The 16,934-nt window shown below is 37.3% G+C and overlaps 1 protein-coding gene and 1 long non-coding RNA gene across 3 annotated transcripts in view; one reads left to right on the top strand and one right to left on the bottom strand.

Annotated features, from left to right (window-relative positions):
• Nucleotides 1-6,310, bottom strand: part of abcb7 (ATP-binding cassette, sub-family B (MDR/TAP), member 7) — a 61,633-nt gene extending 55,323 nt beyond the window's left edge. Inside the window, exons 1-4 of one of the 2 annotated variants that reach the window (XM_051860823.1) lie at nt 6,104-6,267; nt 3,019-3,214; nt 1,362-1,442; nt 1,152-1,226 (exon numbers count right to left, since the gene is read on the bottom strand). In XM_051860823.1, the coding sequence (XP_051716783.1) occupies nt 1,152-1,226; nt 1,362-1,442; nt 3,019-3,021 (159 nt within the window). In that variant the 5' untranslated portion in view covers nt 3,022-3,214; nt 6,104-6,267. Of the gene's footprint in view, nt 1-1,151; nt 1,227-1,361; nt 1,443-3,018; nt 3,215-6,103 lie in introns of both variants that reach the window. The other variant, XM_051860822.1, reaches the window with a different exon arrangement.
• The window catches only part of LOC127494726 (uncharacterized), a 578,474-nt gene that overhangs the window by 459,717 nt on the left and 101,823 nt on the right, over nt 1-16,934 (top strand). The window lies entirely within an intron of this gene.

Raw genomic sequence — 16,934 nt, 5'->3', positions numbered from 1 at the left:
ACCCCACCATTTGAATGTCGCAGCAGAAATCGGGAGAATGTTTTTCCAATCTTCAATTGTTCTTCTATTGTTTGGTGAGCCCATGTGAATTGTAGCTTTAGGGTGTACTCATACTAGGAAATTCCGCTAGTTCACTTGATTTGGTCCCGACCAAATACAATGTTAATTTTTTTTTTTTTTTTTTTGGTGTTGTTCCGCTTTCATACTGCCCTTTTTACAAGTGAACCAAAATTTGTAAACAAAACCACATGTATGCTAAGGTTATCCATTCACTGGACAGAAATTCAACTGTACCAGAATTCATTCGGAACTGGACCGAGACCACCTCTTCAGCTGGGTCTCGTTATGGTTGTTTGGTCCGCACCAGAGTGCGATTGCTGTATTCACACCTGCCCAAAAAATCCGCACCAAGGGGGGAAACGAACTTGAGTTCGATTTAATCAAACCAAACAAGACAGGTGTGAATACACCCTTAGTTTTCTGTTCTTAGCCGACAGGAGTGGCACCTGGTGTGGTCTTCATGTTGGTTCAAAGTGTTCAGAGATGCTCTTCTGCAGACCTTGGTTGTAACGAGTGGTTATTTGATTTACTGTTGCCTTTCTATTAGCTGGAACCAGTCTAGCAAATCTCCTCTGACCTCTGGCATCAACAAGGCATTTTTACCCACAGAACTGCCGCCCGCTGGATATTTTTTCTTTTTTGGACCATTCTCTGTAAATCCCAGAGATGGTTGTGCATGAAAATCCCAGTAGATCAGCAGTTTCAGAAAAACTCAGACCAGACCATCTAGCACCAACAACCATGCAACATTCAAAGTCACTTAAATCACCTTTCTTCCCCATTCTAATGCTCAGTATGAACTTCAGTAGATCATCCTGACCATGTCTACATGTCTAAATGCATTGATTTGCTGCCATATGATTGGATGATTAGATATTTGCACAGTTGAACAGGTGTACCTAAAAAATGGCCAGTGAGATTTCTGTTACAATTTATTCATGTTTAATCAAACTATTTTGTTTCCGTTGCAAAAACCTTTGAGTTTCTGACATTCCATGTTACACATTAAATTGCATTAGAGTCCATAATTTCAGCCTGAGTTATAAAAAAAAAAAAAAAAAAAAAACTACCATACAAGCAAAAAACCTTACCACATTTTTGGGATCTGCATTGAGCCCTCCACCTGCATGCCCATGCCAGCACTGTCTCTCTGGAAGATGTAAATGCTGGAACACACCAACTTAAATATTACTTTTTTTTTTATCATTTTGCATTTCAGTTATTGTGATGAAACATGCATCAATTTCATTAAAAATCAAGCACAATGTCTTATATTATCCACTATTTTAATAAAAACTTACTTTTACTGCTTCTAATATCTGTCGGCTGTTCTGACCTCTGCTGTTGGCCCATGTTGATGATGCACTTCTTTGACTTGATAGCTGAATGAAAGTGAAGAAGTATGAGATAATTTATATGAATTTTATAGGAAAATAAATGGGAATCACTAAGATTTTTCACAATGTATCTCTACTTCACCTTAATCTCCTCATAATATTTATTTTCGCCATGTTAGCAACAAGGCTATTTTCATAGCGAAAACAGAATAAATAAAATTCATACAATTAATTAACAAAAAAACTACAAGACATTTCAGATTAATACAAGATAGAAATTCTAAAATACATTGAGGCGGTATTTTATTTTAAAACAAATACGATGTATTTTTTTTTTTTTTTTTTAAAGTACCACCTCAATGTATTTTAGAATTTCAATCTTGTATTAATCTGAAATGTCTTGTAGTTTTTTGTTAAACATCGCTGAATAAAAACCGTTGTCTATTTACATATAAAACATTGCAGTCCAGTAAAATGTGTTAAATAGTCATTGTAGTTTGACATGTAAGGCAGGATGGTGGTTCTTCACCTTTTAATAAATAACCATGTGTAAGTCTTGTATGACCTAAACGGCATCTAGTAAAAACAACTTGATCATACCTAGACTTGAAATTAGTAAAAAAAAAAAAAAAAAAACATTCTTCTTTTACTAGGACTTATTTCGTGTAACTTATTTCCTTTGCATTTATCCCATTTCATCTGCAACCACACAATAATAATATAGGAGCTTATTACTAGTCTGAGATCAGAGGGTGGAATTTGACACTCCTCCTTTGCAGCGATGTCTGCTTTCTCATTAACAGATAAACCAATATGACCTGGAACCCAGCAAAAAAAGATACTGACATTTTTCTTGCGTAAAAGATCTACTTTAGCTAATATATTTATAATTATGGGATGATCAGACTTTACAGATTCCAGTGCCTGAAGGCAAGATTTTGAGTCTGTGAAGATTAAGAAATTCCGTTCTTGTCCTTTTTCTATATTTTCTAAAGCCAATAGTAAAGCACAAGCTTTAGCTGTAAAGATCGAATTTTGTCTTGGGATTCTCATGCCATGACAATGACCTCCAATTATTGCTGCTGCAGATACGATCATTTCATAATAAGCACGTTTAGTTTACCCCTATTCATTATTAATTCACCATTATACTCAAGTCTTGAGTAATTGTTCAGGATCCAAAAACACCATTTCTCTGAAAGTTGGAACTGTGTCATGCTTTGTAAAATATGATATAAATATGATGTGACATATACATTTAGACTATTTTTATTTGTTAAGTATGTCAGTTATCTATTGAAGGGGTGTACATTCTTCGATAATTACCTGCAAACCATTAACCGACAATAAGACTCTTGATTAAAGGGGTCATATACAGCACTATTTTTAAAAGTTCATTATTTTGTTTATTGAGTTAATAGAATAGGTTAACATGCTTTAATTTTCAAAAATAATTTTTCACATTCATTATTGCAGTTCCTCTATTCCAAGTCTGTCTGAAATGTGCTGATTTCTACAAAGACCGTCCTTCCGAAAAGCTCAGAGTGCTCTGATTGGCCAGCTGACCCATTGTGACTGGCCAAAAACCTCAATCATGTGTCGGAAATGTAATGCCCCTTACCATAATCGCAATCGGGGAGGGGGTTCAGTTGACTTCAACCGAGGGGTGCCCACAGCAACAACCCCGCACCGGGGCCCCAGATACCCTAGCCACGGCTGTGTGATGCGCTAGGACAGACCTCATTGGTTCTCGTGTAAGCTTCTTCTACTTTTAATGGCAGTTGGCAAAGCCACTTGAAGGTGCATACCACCACTTACTGCAAGACACATGCATGACAGCTGATGTAATATACAGGTTGGGCTATACTAATCAGTTTAAAAAAATGATTTATCGGTCCCAATACTATTACCGATCCTTGAGATTGGCTCGGGACATCCCAGGTAAGTATTCTACTTTTATAGCTAGCATTGTGCTCTCCCAAATTCAGGAAGCCGTCCTCTGTAAAATTCGATGTGCGCAAGCAAACTTTTGGGTTGTACTGTTCATGAACAGCTTTATAAAATCTTAAATCTTAACCTCTAATTAACCTCTGAAAGCTAAAGGGGTTTTGCTTTCGCATCCAAACCTATAGCATCTCCACAACATGACAACACTACAATTCAATGATAAATTTAATAAATTTGGTTGTCACATTTTAGTGCTTAATCTGTACACACAGAGTTCAGTCAGGGTTCCCGCGGATCCTTAAAAAGTCTTAAATTAGATTTTTAAAATTTAAGGCCATAAAAAGTCTTAAGTCTTATTTTTACTTATGAGAGGTCTTAAAATTTTAGATGACACTCTGACTTGGACATATCTAAATCATTTACCAAATCAAAACTATCCAATTAGCGCAGAGATTATTTTTATTATTCTTTCTCTGTGGATTTGCTTGTTCATGTGACAATTTGCAGCATTTACCACAGCGCATTATGTACCGTCTCCTCCTGCATGCGGAAGAAAGAGAGCAGAAGAAAATGGGTAAATGTCAGTCCAGTTGTAAGTTATTCTTTATGTGCGTAGGGGTGTGTGATATGTATCATCTATGATGATATCGTAATTTTTGTTTTAATGATCTGCGATCTGACATCAAGTTCACTTTGTGATGTATGCAGTTATATGCCCTCAAAATTCCGCTTCACATGTGAGTAAAACTGGGTTTGAGTGTCATGATAGTCTGGGGCTGCGGTGCTGTTGGCGACTAACAACAAACTTTTGTTTGTATTTACTCTTGTGTACTGTATGTTCATTTTTTGTGCTTCCTTGTCGTTCATTCCTCATCTGCGCTTTATTTTTCGTGAAGCATTTTGTTGCGCGTCAACTGTGATAAACAGACATCCACTCTCGTATTGCGTGTGTAACAGTGGCTAGATAGTGAGAGTTGTGCAGGTAAACCACTGCGCACTGACGACCGCTAGAGAATGCGGTGTTTAGCGTCGCTGTTAGTGCACTTGTTAGGGCCTTGCCTGCCAGCAGTGAACGGGCCGGGGTTCGAGACAAGACTCGGAGCAGGGTGGTTAGGATTGGAGAATGAGTTTTGAGCAATGAAGAGAGGGGTGGGTTTGTTTGGGTTGATTTCAAATATCAACAATGTCCAACAGCGTTGTTGAAAAAATACATACCCCACCTTTAAAGCTGCAGTCCGTAAGTTTTGCCTCTTTGTCACCATCTCTGTTTAAAACCTGCAATTGCAGTTATTTGCGGAATTATCATCTTTACGTGGGTGTGCATCGACATGGCTCCTCAGCACGGATGAATCTAATGTTTGCTGTCAGTCACCACATTGGTGTGAATACTGTACTTTGGAATCACAGAGTCTTGGAAGTATGACCAAAATAAGAAAATGTCATCTGAACAAGTAACATGTCTGCCACTTTTGTTCTGACCAACTGAGAAAAAAAAAAAGCAATAAATCACGCTGCCGATGGTGATGAAGTCTAACGATCGCTTAGCTCATATCACATCAAACTGTGTAAATTATTATTATTGTTATACTTTTTTCTCAAATTGTTAAAGTTAACAACATCGGCATTGCGTGACTATTTGTATTTACTGTGTATTAGCGTTACCTGTAGATTTCAATTTCAATGCAGTCCGAAGTCTTTTGCTTTTGACTACAGATGAATCTCCAGTTGTCACTTATGTCATTTGGACCTTTCTGGATTACATCTGCCAGTTTAATTATTGCAGCTGCTGTGAGAAAAGGCTATAAATCATCTTCCGCCTGTAGCATCCAGCCTACTAACTGGGACTCCTTCTCTATGTAAACAGACGTGACGTAATGACGCAAAGACGTTCCCGCACAAACCCACCAGTACCATCCGGATTAGGAAACATTATTACAAGCATTCCGTTGTGAATCGGGCTAAGGTAAGGAGATAGTTTTGAACACTGGCTGGTTATATACTTGCTCAAAAATTGATTTTTAATCATTTTTAACCAAAAAAAGTTATGGACTGCAGCTTAAACAAGTTAATGCATATTCAAAAAGTTGTGTGACACTGTCATTTTCAAGTCTTGACTGTAAATCATACTGCAATCATATATAGATCTTACGCAAAAAATAAATGGCCAGAGATACTGATGTCATAACATGAAGGTGTTTGTGGCTCAGAAACCGGCATAAATGGATTTTCGTGTCACATGTTACTCTGATATGAGCCGGACAGAGGGCGGGATTCGGTCTTATCTATGCACACATGCTGTACGTGCGCCTGTTTATATCATATAACATTGGGGTTGAAAGACGTTACCTCTAAACCAATAGCTAAAAGTTAAGTTAAAAACAGCCCACAACGAACAAATTAGTCAACAAAATAAAGTGAACATGTGACATTACATCATGTGACATTACATATCAGCATATATTGTAAGTACCTACTTACTGGGTAGCAGAAATGATACTTAGGGGCGGATTCAAGTTCCTTCTAGTATCACATTAACACAACAGAATGACAATTTCATTAGTCACGATGAACCACGTCAACTTTCTACTTAAGCAACCAACTAGTAACAACAACATGCAAACAACACAACAACATGTGTATTGTCAATATTTATACTGTATAAGGTTGCATTTGTGAACTCTCGTGCGTTTTTAAAGTTTGAGGATCTGTCCTTGTGTGACGGTGTCGTGTCCTAAAGTGTGTGACAGAGGTGAATGTACCTGATATGTGCTCCGCTGCTTCCGTTTATTCGCCACTCTGTGATCGTGACAACTCCACGAGTGAACAGTGCTGCTCTGCTGAAGCAACAGTGATAATTTACGTCTTTGAATGTGAAATCCACATTTCAGCGGGACCAAGAGCGGCGCCATGCTGATGAACTGGAGAGCTGAAGGAACGTCATGTATGGCGTCATTTCCGCTCAGCCGCCCCCTGTAGCCAATAGAAATACGACCGGGGGTTTCGTAGGCTTCACCAGAAGATGACACACACACAGTCACAAAAAACTCATTTGGTATGATTTATAAGCTGGTTTCCTAATGGGGACTTTCAGGTTTATGAATTTATCAATTTACGTTGAAGTCCCCACATGGATAGAAACACACACATATACATACATACATACACACACATTTGTATTATTTGTACAGTTTTGTATCCATAGTAATAAAAAATCTAGAAAACTAACTTTTACAGGCCACTTTTTATAGTTATAACGAATAATATCAAGAATCAAAGAGATTTCAGGAATCATAAAACAGAAAATATCCAAAAACTTTATCCTACAATAAGAGTTCGAATTGTGTTAAATTACACCACGACCTGATTATTTATAGATAGGCCTATTTTTTTTTTTTTACTTATTACTTGTTTACTTATTTATACAGATATTTAAAATGGTGTCTTAATAATAAAAAATTAAAAACTAAATACTGTGGCATCATTTTAGGTTTGAAACCTTTCATATAAACAAATGTTATAAATATCAGTAGTTTTAAAGCTGTTGAGATAATTGAAACTTTTGTCCAGCAATTTGTATATTCTCAAATGTCAGGGTGGCACAACTGCAAACATGGCTCTTTTATTATGAATTGACAAGAATAACAGTAAACATGATAATGCTTCATCCAGATGACCCAAACTGATCCTTGTGGCAAAGTGAAAAGGTTTGTATCTCTCAAATACTGGTAAAAACAGCTAATTTCAAGTATGTCTTGGTAGTGGTACACTTTCCATGTCAGGTGGTACAACTACAGTATATACATAGGCTACAACAATATACTGCCTGACATAAAAAGTCAAAAAATGAATTTAAACACTTTGAAATGTTATTTAACTGAAACTTGTTTAAACACATTGTTCATGACAAAAAAAAAAAAAAAAAAAAAAAAAAACCTTTTGAAGTTTATTTGTCAATGACCCGTTCATGAAGCTGAGCATTTAGTCTGCACATAGATGGACAAAGACATTTCTTCACGTAGAGAGTATGTAATAATAACATAAAGCTAATGCTTCTAAGTAAGATTTTTATCTTACTATTATTTGCCCCCTTAAAATGATTTCCAGGGGCATTTTTTTTTTTTATATTATAAGCATAAACTTGTCATCGTTTATATAAAAGTCTTAAATTTTATATTTAGGTATTTAGGTATATTATTTTATACAGACTTCTTAATTAAGCTCAGATGTGGTATGAATAGATTTACACTGTGATTACAATAGCATAAATAGCATTATGAGATTAATACTTTAAACATAACATTTTGAATATATACTAAAACCGCCAGTAGGTGGAAGCAAGTCACTGTATTAAATAGTGAGTCGACTGAATCATTTAATTCGTTCAAAAGATCTGATTCATTCAGGAACGAAGCAAGTAGCAGGTGGTTAATTGAATCATTTACTCAACCGATTCATTCAAAACGCTGCATCATTCAGTAACACCTCTGTGTGTGTTGTGCGACGGCTCTGCTGTAGTTTCATTTAGAAACTATTTTTGGTTGTAAAATAGAACAACGACAGAAAGCATTGTGTCAAAAATAAGTCATTTTATATCTTAAAGGGTTAGTTCACCCAAAAGTAAAAATTCTGTCATTAATTACTCACCCTCATGTCGTTCCACACCCGTAGGACCTTCGTTCATTTTCGGAACACAAATTAAGATATTCTGATGAAGTCTGAGAGGTTTTTTTTATCCTCCATTGAAAGCAACAAAATTACCATCATTCAAGGTCCAGACAAGTAGTAAAAACACTGTTAAAATAGTCAACGTGACTACAGTGGTTCAACCTTAATGTTATGAAGCGATGAGAATACTTTTTGTTCGCAAAAACAAAACAAAAATAAAGACTTTATTCAACAAATTCATCTCACCAGAAACAAGCGTAACTGACGCAATGTCAGTACAAAACGCTTTCGCTATGTCCTATGCTTTTTGTAATCAACTTATGAAACAAGCGTAGGCTAACTGACGCAACGTCAGTTATGCTTTCTTCTTAAGTTGAATACGGAAGGTGGTCTGGCGGAAGCTATTTATTTTACTTTATAACGTGTTAAATATGAATATTTTTCTTACACAAATACATAATTTCACTTCAGAAGGCCTTTATTAACCCCCCGGAGCTGTGTGGAGTATGTTTATGATGGATGGATGCTTTTTTGAATTTCAAACAGGTGGTTTCTGTTCACTGCCATTATAAAGCTTGGGAGCGTCAGGGTGATTATTAATATAACTCTGATTGTATTTATCTGTAAGAAGAAAGTCATATACATCTAGGAAGGCTTGAGGGTGAGTAAATAATGGGGCAATTTTCATTTTAAAGTGAACTAATCCTTTAATTCCTATGGAAGCAGTAAGGGTGTATTTAATTTGTCACCCATGGCTTTTCTATTTTGTCCTAGTTTTTGCTAAATAAATAATGACATGGTGTCATATGTCATGTGTTGTTGTTCATCTGAGATTGTGTTTAACCTCATTTTAAGGCCTGCCAAGGACCAGCAAATAAGTCATGACAGCACAGACAGAAGGTTGGATGCACAACCTGAGCACTGAGCACTTGAATGCACAAATATTTTCATAATAACATGAGCGGAGTGGAATAAAGAACGTGATCAGCATGATTGATATTCAAAATGGTAAGCATGCCTGCTTTGTTTATGGTTTGTATATACATGCAGTCTTAGTTTCACTTTCCCTTTTGAATGACGAATATAGACAAATATATCTGCTTAAATAGACAGTTATCTCCTTTATATGCAGGCGCAGAACACGTGTGCTAGTTGACAGTCGGCTGAAGTTCTTTCGGTGTGTTCAAGCACATATTTTTCCCTGACACAGCCGACGTGAGGCGACAACACTGTCGGCTTTCGTTGCCATTAGTTCTTTGACGTCAGGTTAGTGTGTCCCAGCCTTAAGGTTGAACCACTGCAGTCACGTTGACAATTTTAACAATGTCTTTAGTACCTTTCTGGACCTTGACAGTGGTGGTTAAATTGCTGTCTATAGAGAAGTCAGATACCTCTCGGATTTCATCAAAAATGTCTTAATTTGTGTTCCGAAGATGAACATATCCAGGTTTGGAACGACATGAGGGTGAGTAATGACAGAGTTTTAATCATTTGTACCTTTTAATTAAGTCATTTTTTGAAACTAGATTTTTGCATAAAGAGAGTTTGTATCTGAACAAATCAGTAGTGTTTACGTATTTTTTTTAAAGTTAATTTTGTATATGTATGTCAAGCATCTATTGATTGAAAATTGTTCCATGCTGAGAAAAAAAAATGTTTTCATGTGTGCTTTAAATGCAAATAATTTTATGTATCTTTTGTCAGTTAAGTATTTTATGTTAGTAGCCTCAGTATAAAATGTAGTAACTAGTTCCACAACTATTTCTAGTTATCATATAACAAATACAAACCCGATTCCAAAAAAGTTGGGACACTGTACAAATTGTTAATAAAAAAGGAATGCAATGATGTGGAAGTTTCAAATTTCAATATTTTATTCAGAATACAACATAGATGACATATCAAATGTTTAAACTGAGAAAATGTATCATTTTAAGGGAAAAATAAGTTGATTTTAAATTTCATGGCATGAACACATCTCAAAAAAGTTGGGACAAGGCCATGTTTACCACTGTGTGGCATCCCCTCTTCTTTTTATAACAGTCTGCAAACATCTGGGGACTGAGGAGACAAGTTGCTCAAGTTTAGGAATAGGAATGTTGTCCCATTCTTGTCTAATACAGGCTTCTAGTTGCTCAACTGTCTTAGGTCTTCTTTGTCACATCTTCCACTTTATGATGTGCCAAATGTTTTCTATGGGTGAAAGATCTGGACTGCAGGCTGGCCATTTCAGTACCCGGATCCTTCTTCTACGCAGCCATGATGTAGTTGATGCAGTATGTGGTCTGGCATTGTCATGTTGGAAAATGCAAGGTCTTCCCTGAAAGAGACGACATCTGGATGGGAGCATATGTTGTTCTAGAACTTGGATATACCTTTCAGCATTGATGGTGCCTTTCCAGATGTGTAAGCTGCCCATGCCACACGCACTCATGCAACCCCATACCATCAGAGATGCAGGCTTCTGAACTGAGCGCTGATAACAACTTGGGTTGTCCTTGTCCTCTTTAGTCCGGATGACATGGCGTCCCAGTTTTCCAAAAAGAACTTCAAATTTTGATTTGTCTGACCACAGAACAGTTTTCCACTTTGCCACAGTCCATTTTAAATGAGCCTTGGCCCAGAGAAAATGCCTGCGCTTCTGGATCATGTTTAGATATGGCTTCTTTTTTGACCTATAGAGTTTTAGCCGGCAACGGCGAATGGCACGGTGGATTGTGTTCACCGACAATGTTTTCTGGAAGTATTCCTGAGCCCATGTTGTGATTTCCATTACAGTAGCATTCCTGTATATGATGCAGTGCCGTCTAAGGGCCCGAAGATCACGGGCATCCAGTATGGTTTTCCGGCCTTGACCCTTACGCACAGAGATTGTTCCAGATTCTCTGAAACTTTGGATGATATTATGCACTGTAGATGATGATAACTTCAAACTCTTTGCAATTTTTCTCTAAGAAACTCTTTTCTGATATTGCTCCACTATTTTTCGCCGCAGCATTGGGGGAATTGGTGATCCTCTGCCTATCTAGACTTCTGAGAGACACTGCCACTCTGAGAGGCTCTTTTTATACCCAATCATGTTGCCAATTGACCTAATAAGTTGCAAATTGGTCCTCCAGCTGTTCCTTATATGTACATTTAACTTTTCCGGCCTCTTATCGCTACCTGTCCCAACTTTTTTGGAATGTGTAGCTCTCATGAAATCCAAAATGAGCCAATATTTGGCATGACATTTCAAAATGTCTCACTTTCAACATTTGATATGTTATCTATATTCTATTGTGAATAAAATATAAGTTTATGAGATTTGTAAATTATTGCATTTTTATTCACAATTTGTACAGTGTCCCAACTTTTTTGGAATCGGGTTTGTATAATAATAAACTTAATAAACTTTATTTATTTTTTTTTTTTTTTTTGCTTAACATTAGATTTCTAAATGTTGGACTATAAAACATCTCAGTTGCATGAACTATGAAACTAGTTGAGAAAAGATATTTTAAAATTGAAATCAAGACTGGGCCAAAAATAATAATAATAATAATAATTCAGGAGAACTTTTGATTAAACTTTAGGCTATAGTGGCAAAAATGTGCAGTCTGTGAATTGATAGAAATAATTTTACTTAATAAATATACCATCAAAAAAATTCATAGTTTTAGAAAGTCTAGTTCTGACACAAGGGTAAAACTAAATCTAGCCTATAATAAGTCATGTGAAAAGTGAGGAAAATGTCATGGTAATGTGGTTCTACGACAGTTTTAAATGTGACATTCACACATAATTAAAAAGTTCATCTATTTGTTTGAAGCAACAACTAGTACTTGAATAACTATTTACATGCTCAGGAATTCTGGCACAGTGGCTTCGCTCTTATGAAGTCATGAGCAATCAGTTCTTTATTATTAAAAGTTAGAACGTTCGATGAGTAAATGCACTGTGTAGGATGCATCGCGCGTTTGTGATGGACCATCAGCGACATCAAAGTAGCTAAAGCTGTATATATCTACATGTAGGCTATAGATAAAATTGTTTAGCATTTATAATTGCAGATTCTGTGTGTGTGTGTGTGTGTGTGTGTGATCATGGTATTCCCTGTGTTATGGGGACCAAACGTCCCCACAAGTATAGTAATTTCAGTAAATACAGCTTATAAATCATACTGAATGATCTTTTTTGAAAATCTAAAATATCAGAAAGTTTTCTGTGATGGGTAGGTTTAGTGGTAGACTTAGGGGATAGGATATATAGTTTGTACAGTATGCAAACCATTACGTCTATGGAATGTCCCCATAAAACATGGAAACACAACGTGTGTGTATGTGTACAACAGAGATTTGTACCTCTGTCGCACAAACGTACAAGTTTCTTTCTTATGCTGAACACAAAAGATATTTTGAAGAATGTCAGTAACTAAACAATTGATTATCAATGCTTTATGTACTTCTGGACTTTTCGTTACCATCAACCTGCCAGGGACTACAGATGAAAAAGAAAATTAGTCTGTATGGCTAAATCTGGCACATTTACATGATGGATTTGAGTGCAAGTAGAAATTCTATCTAGAGAATCTGTATAGAAATCTATAGATGTACCAAATGATTCATTGATTACCATTAAGTTCAGTTGGATTAAATAGACAAATGTATTAAACTAAACAAAAAGAGATGCAAATGAAAAGTTTGATAGTAATAGCATTATGAAAGGCAGTTACTGTGTATGAAACATTTATATAGATGAAACACTTATTTTGTGTTGTGAAAAGGATACTTGATTTTGTGTATTGTACTAATACAATTTAAAGCATGCCGAAATGTTTGAAAAAATGCACTTTTGATGATCTGTTGTGATATTACAGTTTTTTTTTTGTTTGTTTTTTTAATTGCTTACATACTAAAAGTGGTACTTAAGGCCCACTTAGTGAAACCATTCACTCATATACCTATTCAATGATTATGTGAAAACCCTTATACCTTATTTGTTCATTTAGAAATCAAAACTCAATGTTTTGAGAAAGAAAGAAATCATTTCTCCCCATTGCATTTTTGTTTATATAGTAAATATACCTACTTTGATCACTTAGAAATCAAAAGTCAATATTTTGAGAAACAAAAACATTTTTCACCCTTGCATTTCTGTTTATTTTGTAAATATATACTGACTATGCATACAGGTCAAGTCAAGTCAACTGTATTTATAGCGCTTTATACAATACAGACTGTTTTAAAGCAGCTTCACAATAATAACAAATTCAAATTCTGCTTTGAAGCAGCTCTAACAAGCCAATAGTATTATTATTTAGCTCAAGCCAGTTCAGTTCAATAACTGTAAAATTAATCAACTGTGCAACAATTGTGCATACATAATACTGTATATACAGTGTATTTGTGCATATGCATGCACTGTATGTGTGAATGCTATGACAAACTTCACTGAACAAGCAAGAGACACAAGATAGTATAGTGTTTTACTTTTTTCACATCTGTGTGTAGTTTGGCGTGTATATTGCTAATCATTAGATGGTTTGTATGTAGAGTTACTAAGCAAAACCAGTTTATAGAAGAGTTAAAATAGTTTAGCAAGAAGTGTTTGCTTTTGCAAGAGATGTGTGATGTTTTGCATGTTGTGTGCCTGGTTTGTGGTTTTGTGTGTAGAGTTTAGAGAAAAGGAGACATAGTTTCAGAAATTGTAAGCAATTTTACAAAAAAAAAAAAAAAAACCTGAAGTACAAAGAGTTCTGAAAATGTAACATTTGCTTGTGAAAATTTCACCAAATGACTAAAAAAAAAACTGTAATCACATATTAGGCATATATTGGTTGTTTCCGGGCACTTTCCCGTTAGGCTCTAAATAGATAGATGGTTAGTGTGCTTGTTTTTGTTATGCTTTATTTTTGTAATCTTGTTTAGTATTTACAGTTGCAGATTGTCATTTGTTATATTCTCAGACAGAATGATTGACTGCTGATTGTTTTTTATGCTTTTTGTAATCTCTTGGCACCTCTCAGGAACCTGATGACCTGGAAATTGGCAGTTAAGAAGAATTTTATTCTTAAGAATGTTTCTTGAATCCGGCCCCAGGTCGTGCTTTCCCAATGACCTACCGTCAACAGCATCCTGCAAGGTGGAGGAGAGCAGCCAAGACCCCCAAGCATTTCCGGGGGTCTTCCCGTCAGGAAGAATACCATTCAACAAACAGACTTCACTTCACTTAAGCGCGCCTCTTAAGGGGCTGTAACTGAAGTGATAGTGTCAACTACCACTGGCAGTAAGTCCTCTGCGTCCCGTCCAGGTTCCAAAGGTCTGGACGTGGGTGCCATATGGTGCCCTGTCTCTGAGAAAGCAGGTCCTTCCTGGAGGAATCTGCCAGGAAGGAGCTGTTGCGAGGAGCATCAGTTCTGGGAACCAGATCTGGTTGGGCCAGTATGGCGCAACTAACAAGACCTGGTCCTCGTCCTCTCCGAACTTGCACAGTGTCTGTGCGAGAAGGCTCACTAGGGGAAACGCATATTTGCATAGGCCCTGTGCCGAGGGCATCTGTGCCGAGGGACCCGTCGGTCAGGGAATAGAACAACTGGCAGCGGGTGGACTCCTGGGAGACAAACAGATCTACCTGTGCGTCCCCAAATTGGCTCCAAATCAGCTGGACCACCTGGGGATGGAGTCTCCATACTCCCGCATGATTGAGCTTGCCCGGAATATAAACTGCGCACAGCGACCTGAGCTGCTGCTGACTCCAGAGGAGGAGATGGCAGAAGAGTTGCGACATGCAACAGGAGTGTAGATCACCTTGACAGTTGATTTATGCTACGGTCTGTGTTGTCTATCCGGACCAGTACATGAGATGGTCAGCGGACCAGAACATCAACGGTCGGAACTAGCACAGGACAAGGAGTACTGCTAGCAACTCGAGGCAATTGATATGCCACTGCAGTTGAGGTTCTGTCCAGGAGCCCGAGGCAGCATGCCCGTTGCATACAGCACCACAGCCAGTGGTGGAGGCATCTGTTGTGACAACAGCATGACTGGACACTTGTTCTGACCAAGGGCTGAATGTTTGGTGACAGCTCAGTGTGATGGCCGTGATGCCATGCCCATCTTGGGACTCGGCTGTGTAGCCAGTGCTGAAGCGGTCTCATATGCATCAATCCGAGCGGCAAGATCGTGGCTAAGGATGCCATATGCCCCAGGAGCCTCTGAAATTGCTTCAGTGGAACCGCTGTCTTCTGCCTGAACGTATTTAAGCAGTTCAGCACAGACTGCACGCTCATTGGTGAGATGCGCTGTCATATTGACCGAGTCCCACTCCACAGAGAAAAGGGATGCTCTGCACAGAGAGCTTGCTCTTTTCCCAGCTGACTCAAAAGCCCCAGATGGCTGAGGTGTCTGAGTACCAGGTCCCTGTGTTTGCATAACTGATTTCGGGACTGGGCCATAATGAGCCAGTCGTCGAGATAGTTGAGGATGCGAATGCCCACCTCCCTGAGCAGGGCAAGGGCAGCTTCCGTGACTTCGGTAAAGACACGGGGAGACAGGGACAGCCCAAAGGGGAGGACCATGTACTAACATGCTCGACCCTCGAACACAAAGTGAAGAAACGGTCTGTGATGAGGTAAAATCGTGACAAGGAAGTACGCATCCTTCAGGTTGATCGCTGCAAACCAATCCTGGGAGCGAACAAACTTAGGGATGCATTTCTGCATGAGCATCTTGGACAGGAGCTTGAGAAAGGCCCGATTCAAGAAATGCATATCAAAGACTGGCTGTAACCCCCACTCTTCTTGGGTACTATTAAGTATGGACCTGCACAAATATTCGGCAACTCGACGGCGTATGGCATGCTAGAGGAGTGGGAGGTTCGTGGGGGCGGGTCCGAAGAAGAAGCTCCCAACTGTAACCCTCAGATCTCCCTAGATAGATCTAGATAGATAGATTGACAATATTACAAAGTCTGTCTATCTATCTAACAGATTGATTGATTGCTGATTGTTGTTATGCTTTTTTGTATTTTGTCATTTTGTTTAGCATTTACAATTCCAGATTATGTTATATTATATTGTCAGATACATAGACAGATGACAGACAGACAGACAGATAGCTAGATAGCTAGATAGATAGATAGATAGATATAGTGTACTTTTGTTATGCTTGATTTTTAATTATTTACATTATTGATTGCTGATTGTTTTTTTTTATTTTGTCATTTTGTTTAGTATTCACAATTGCAGATTATGTTATAATATGTTGTCAGGTAGATAGATAGACAGACAGACAGACAGACAGATAGATAGATAGATAGATAGATAGATAGATAGATAGATGAGTCCTTCCAAGTGAAGGGGGTGGTGGTGGGCATAGATAGATAGTGTACTTATTTTTGTTATGCTTGATTTTTATTTATATTTACATTATTGATTGCTGATTGTTGTTCACAATTGCAGATTATTATGTTATAATATGTTGTCAGATAGATAGATAGATAGATGAGTCCTTCCAAGTGAAGGGGGTGGTGGTAGGCATAGAAATATAGAGATAGTGTACTTATTTTTTTTATGCTTGATTTTTATTTATATTTATCTTGCCGATTGTTTTGTTTTTTTGTTTTTTTTTGTATTTTGTCATTTTGTCTAACATTCACAATTGCAATTTATTATATGTTGTCAGATAGATAGATAGATAGATAGATAGACAGACAAACAGCAAAATCCCCAGAGTTAAATCAACTCTGCTCAAAGTACATTTGGTCCCTCTCTAAATAGTGTTTAAGCAACACTGAAGCAGAGTTAAAGTTAATGAGATAATTATGTGTTTAATTAAGTGATGATTGAACATTAGTGATGAACACCTGCTGTTAACAAGAGAATCTACTTCAGAATCACTGAAGAAAAGAGAAACACAATAACTACAGCTGACTTCCAGCCACAGC

The sequence above is a fragment of the Ctenopharyngodon idella genome, chromosome 14 (genome assembly GCF_019924925.1).
Source record: "Ctenopharyngodon idella isolate HZGC_01 chromosome 14, HZGC01, whole genome shotgun sequence".
Classification (NCBI taxonomy): domain Eukaryota; kingdom Metazoa; phylum Chordata; class Actinopteri; order Cypriniformes; family Xenocyprididae; genus Ctenopharyngodon; species Ctenopharyngodon idella.
This window is presented reverse-complemented; position numbering and strand designations above follow the sequence as displayed.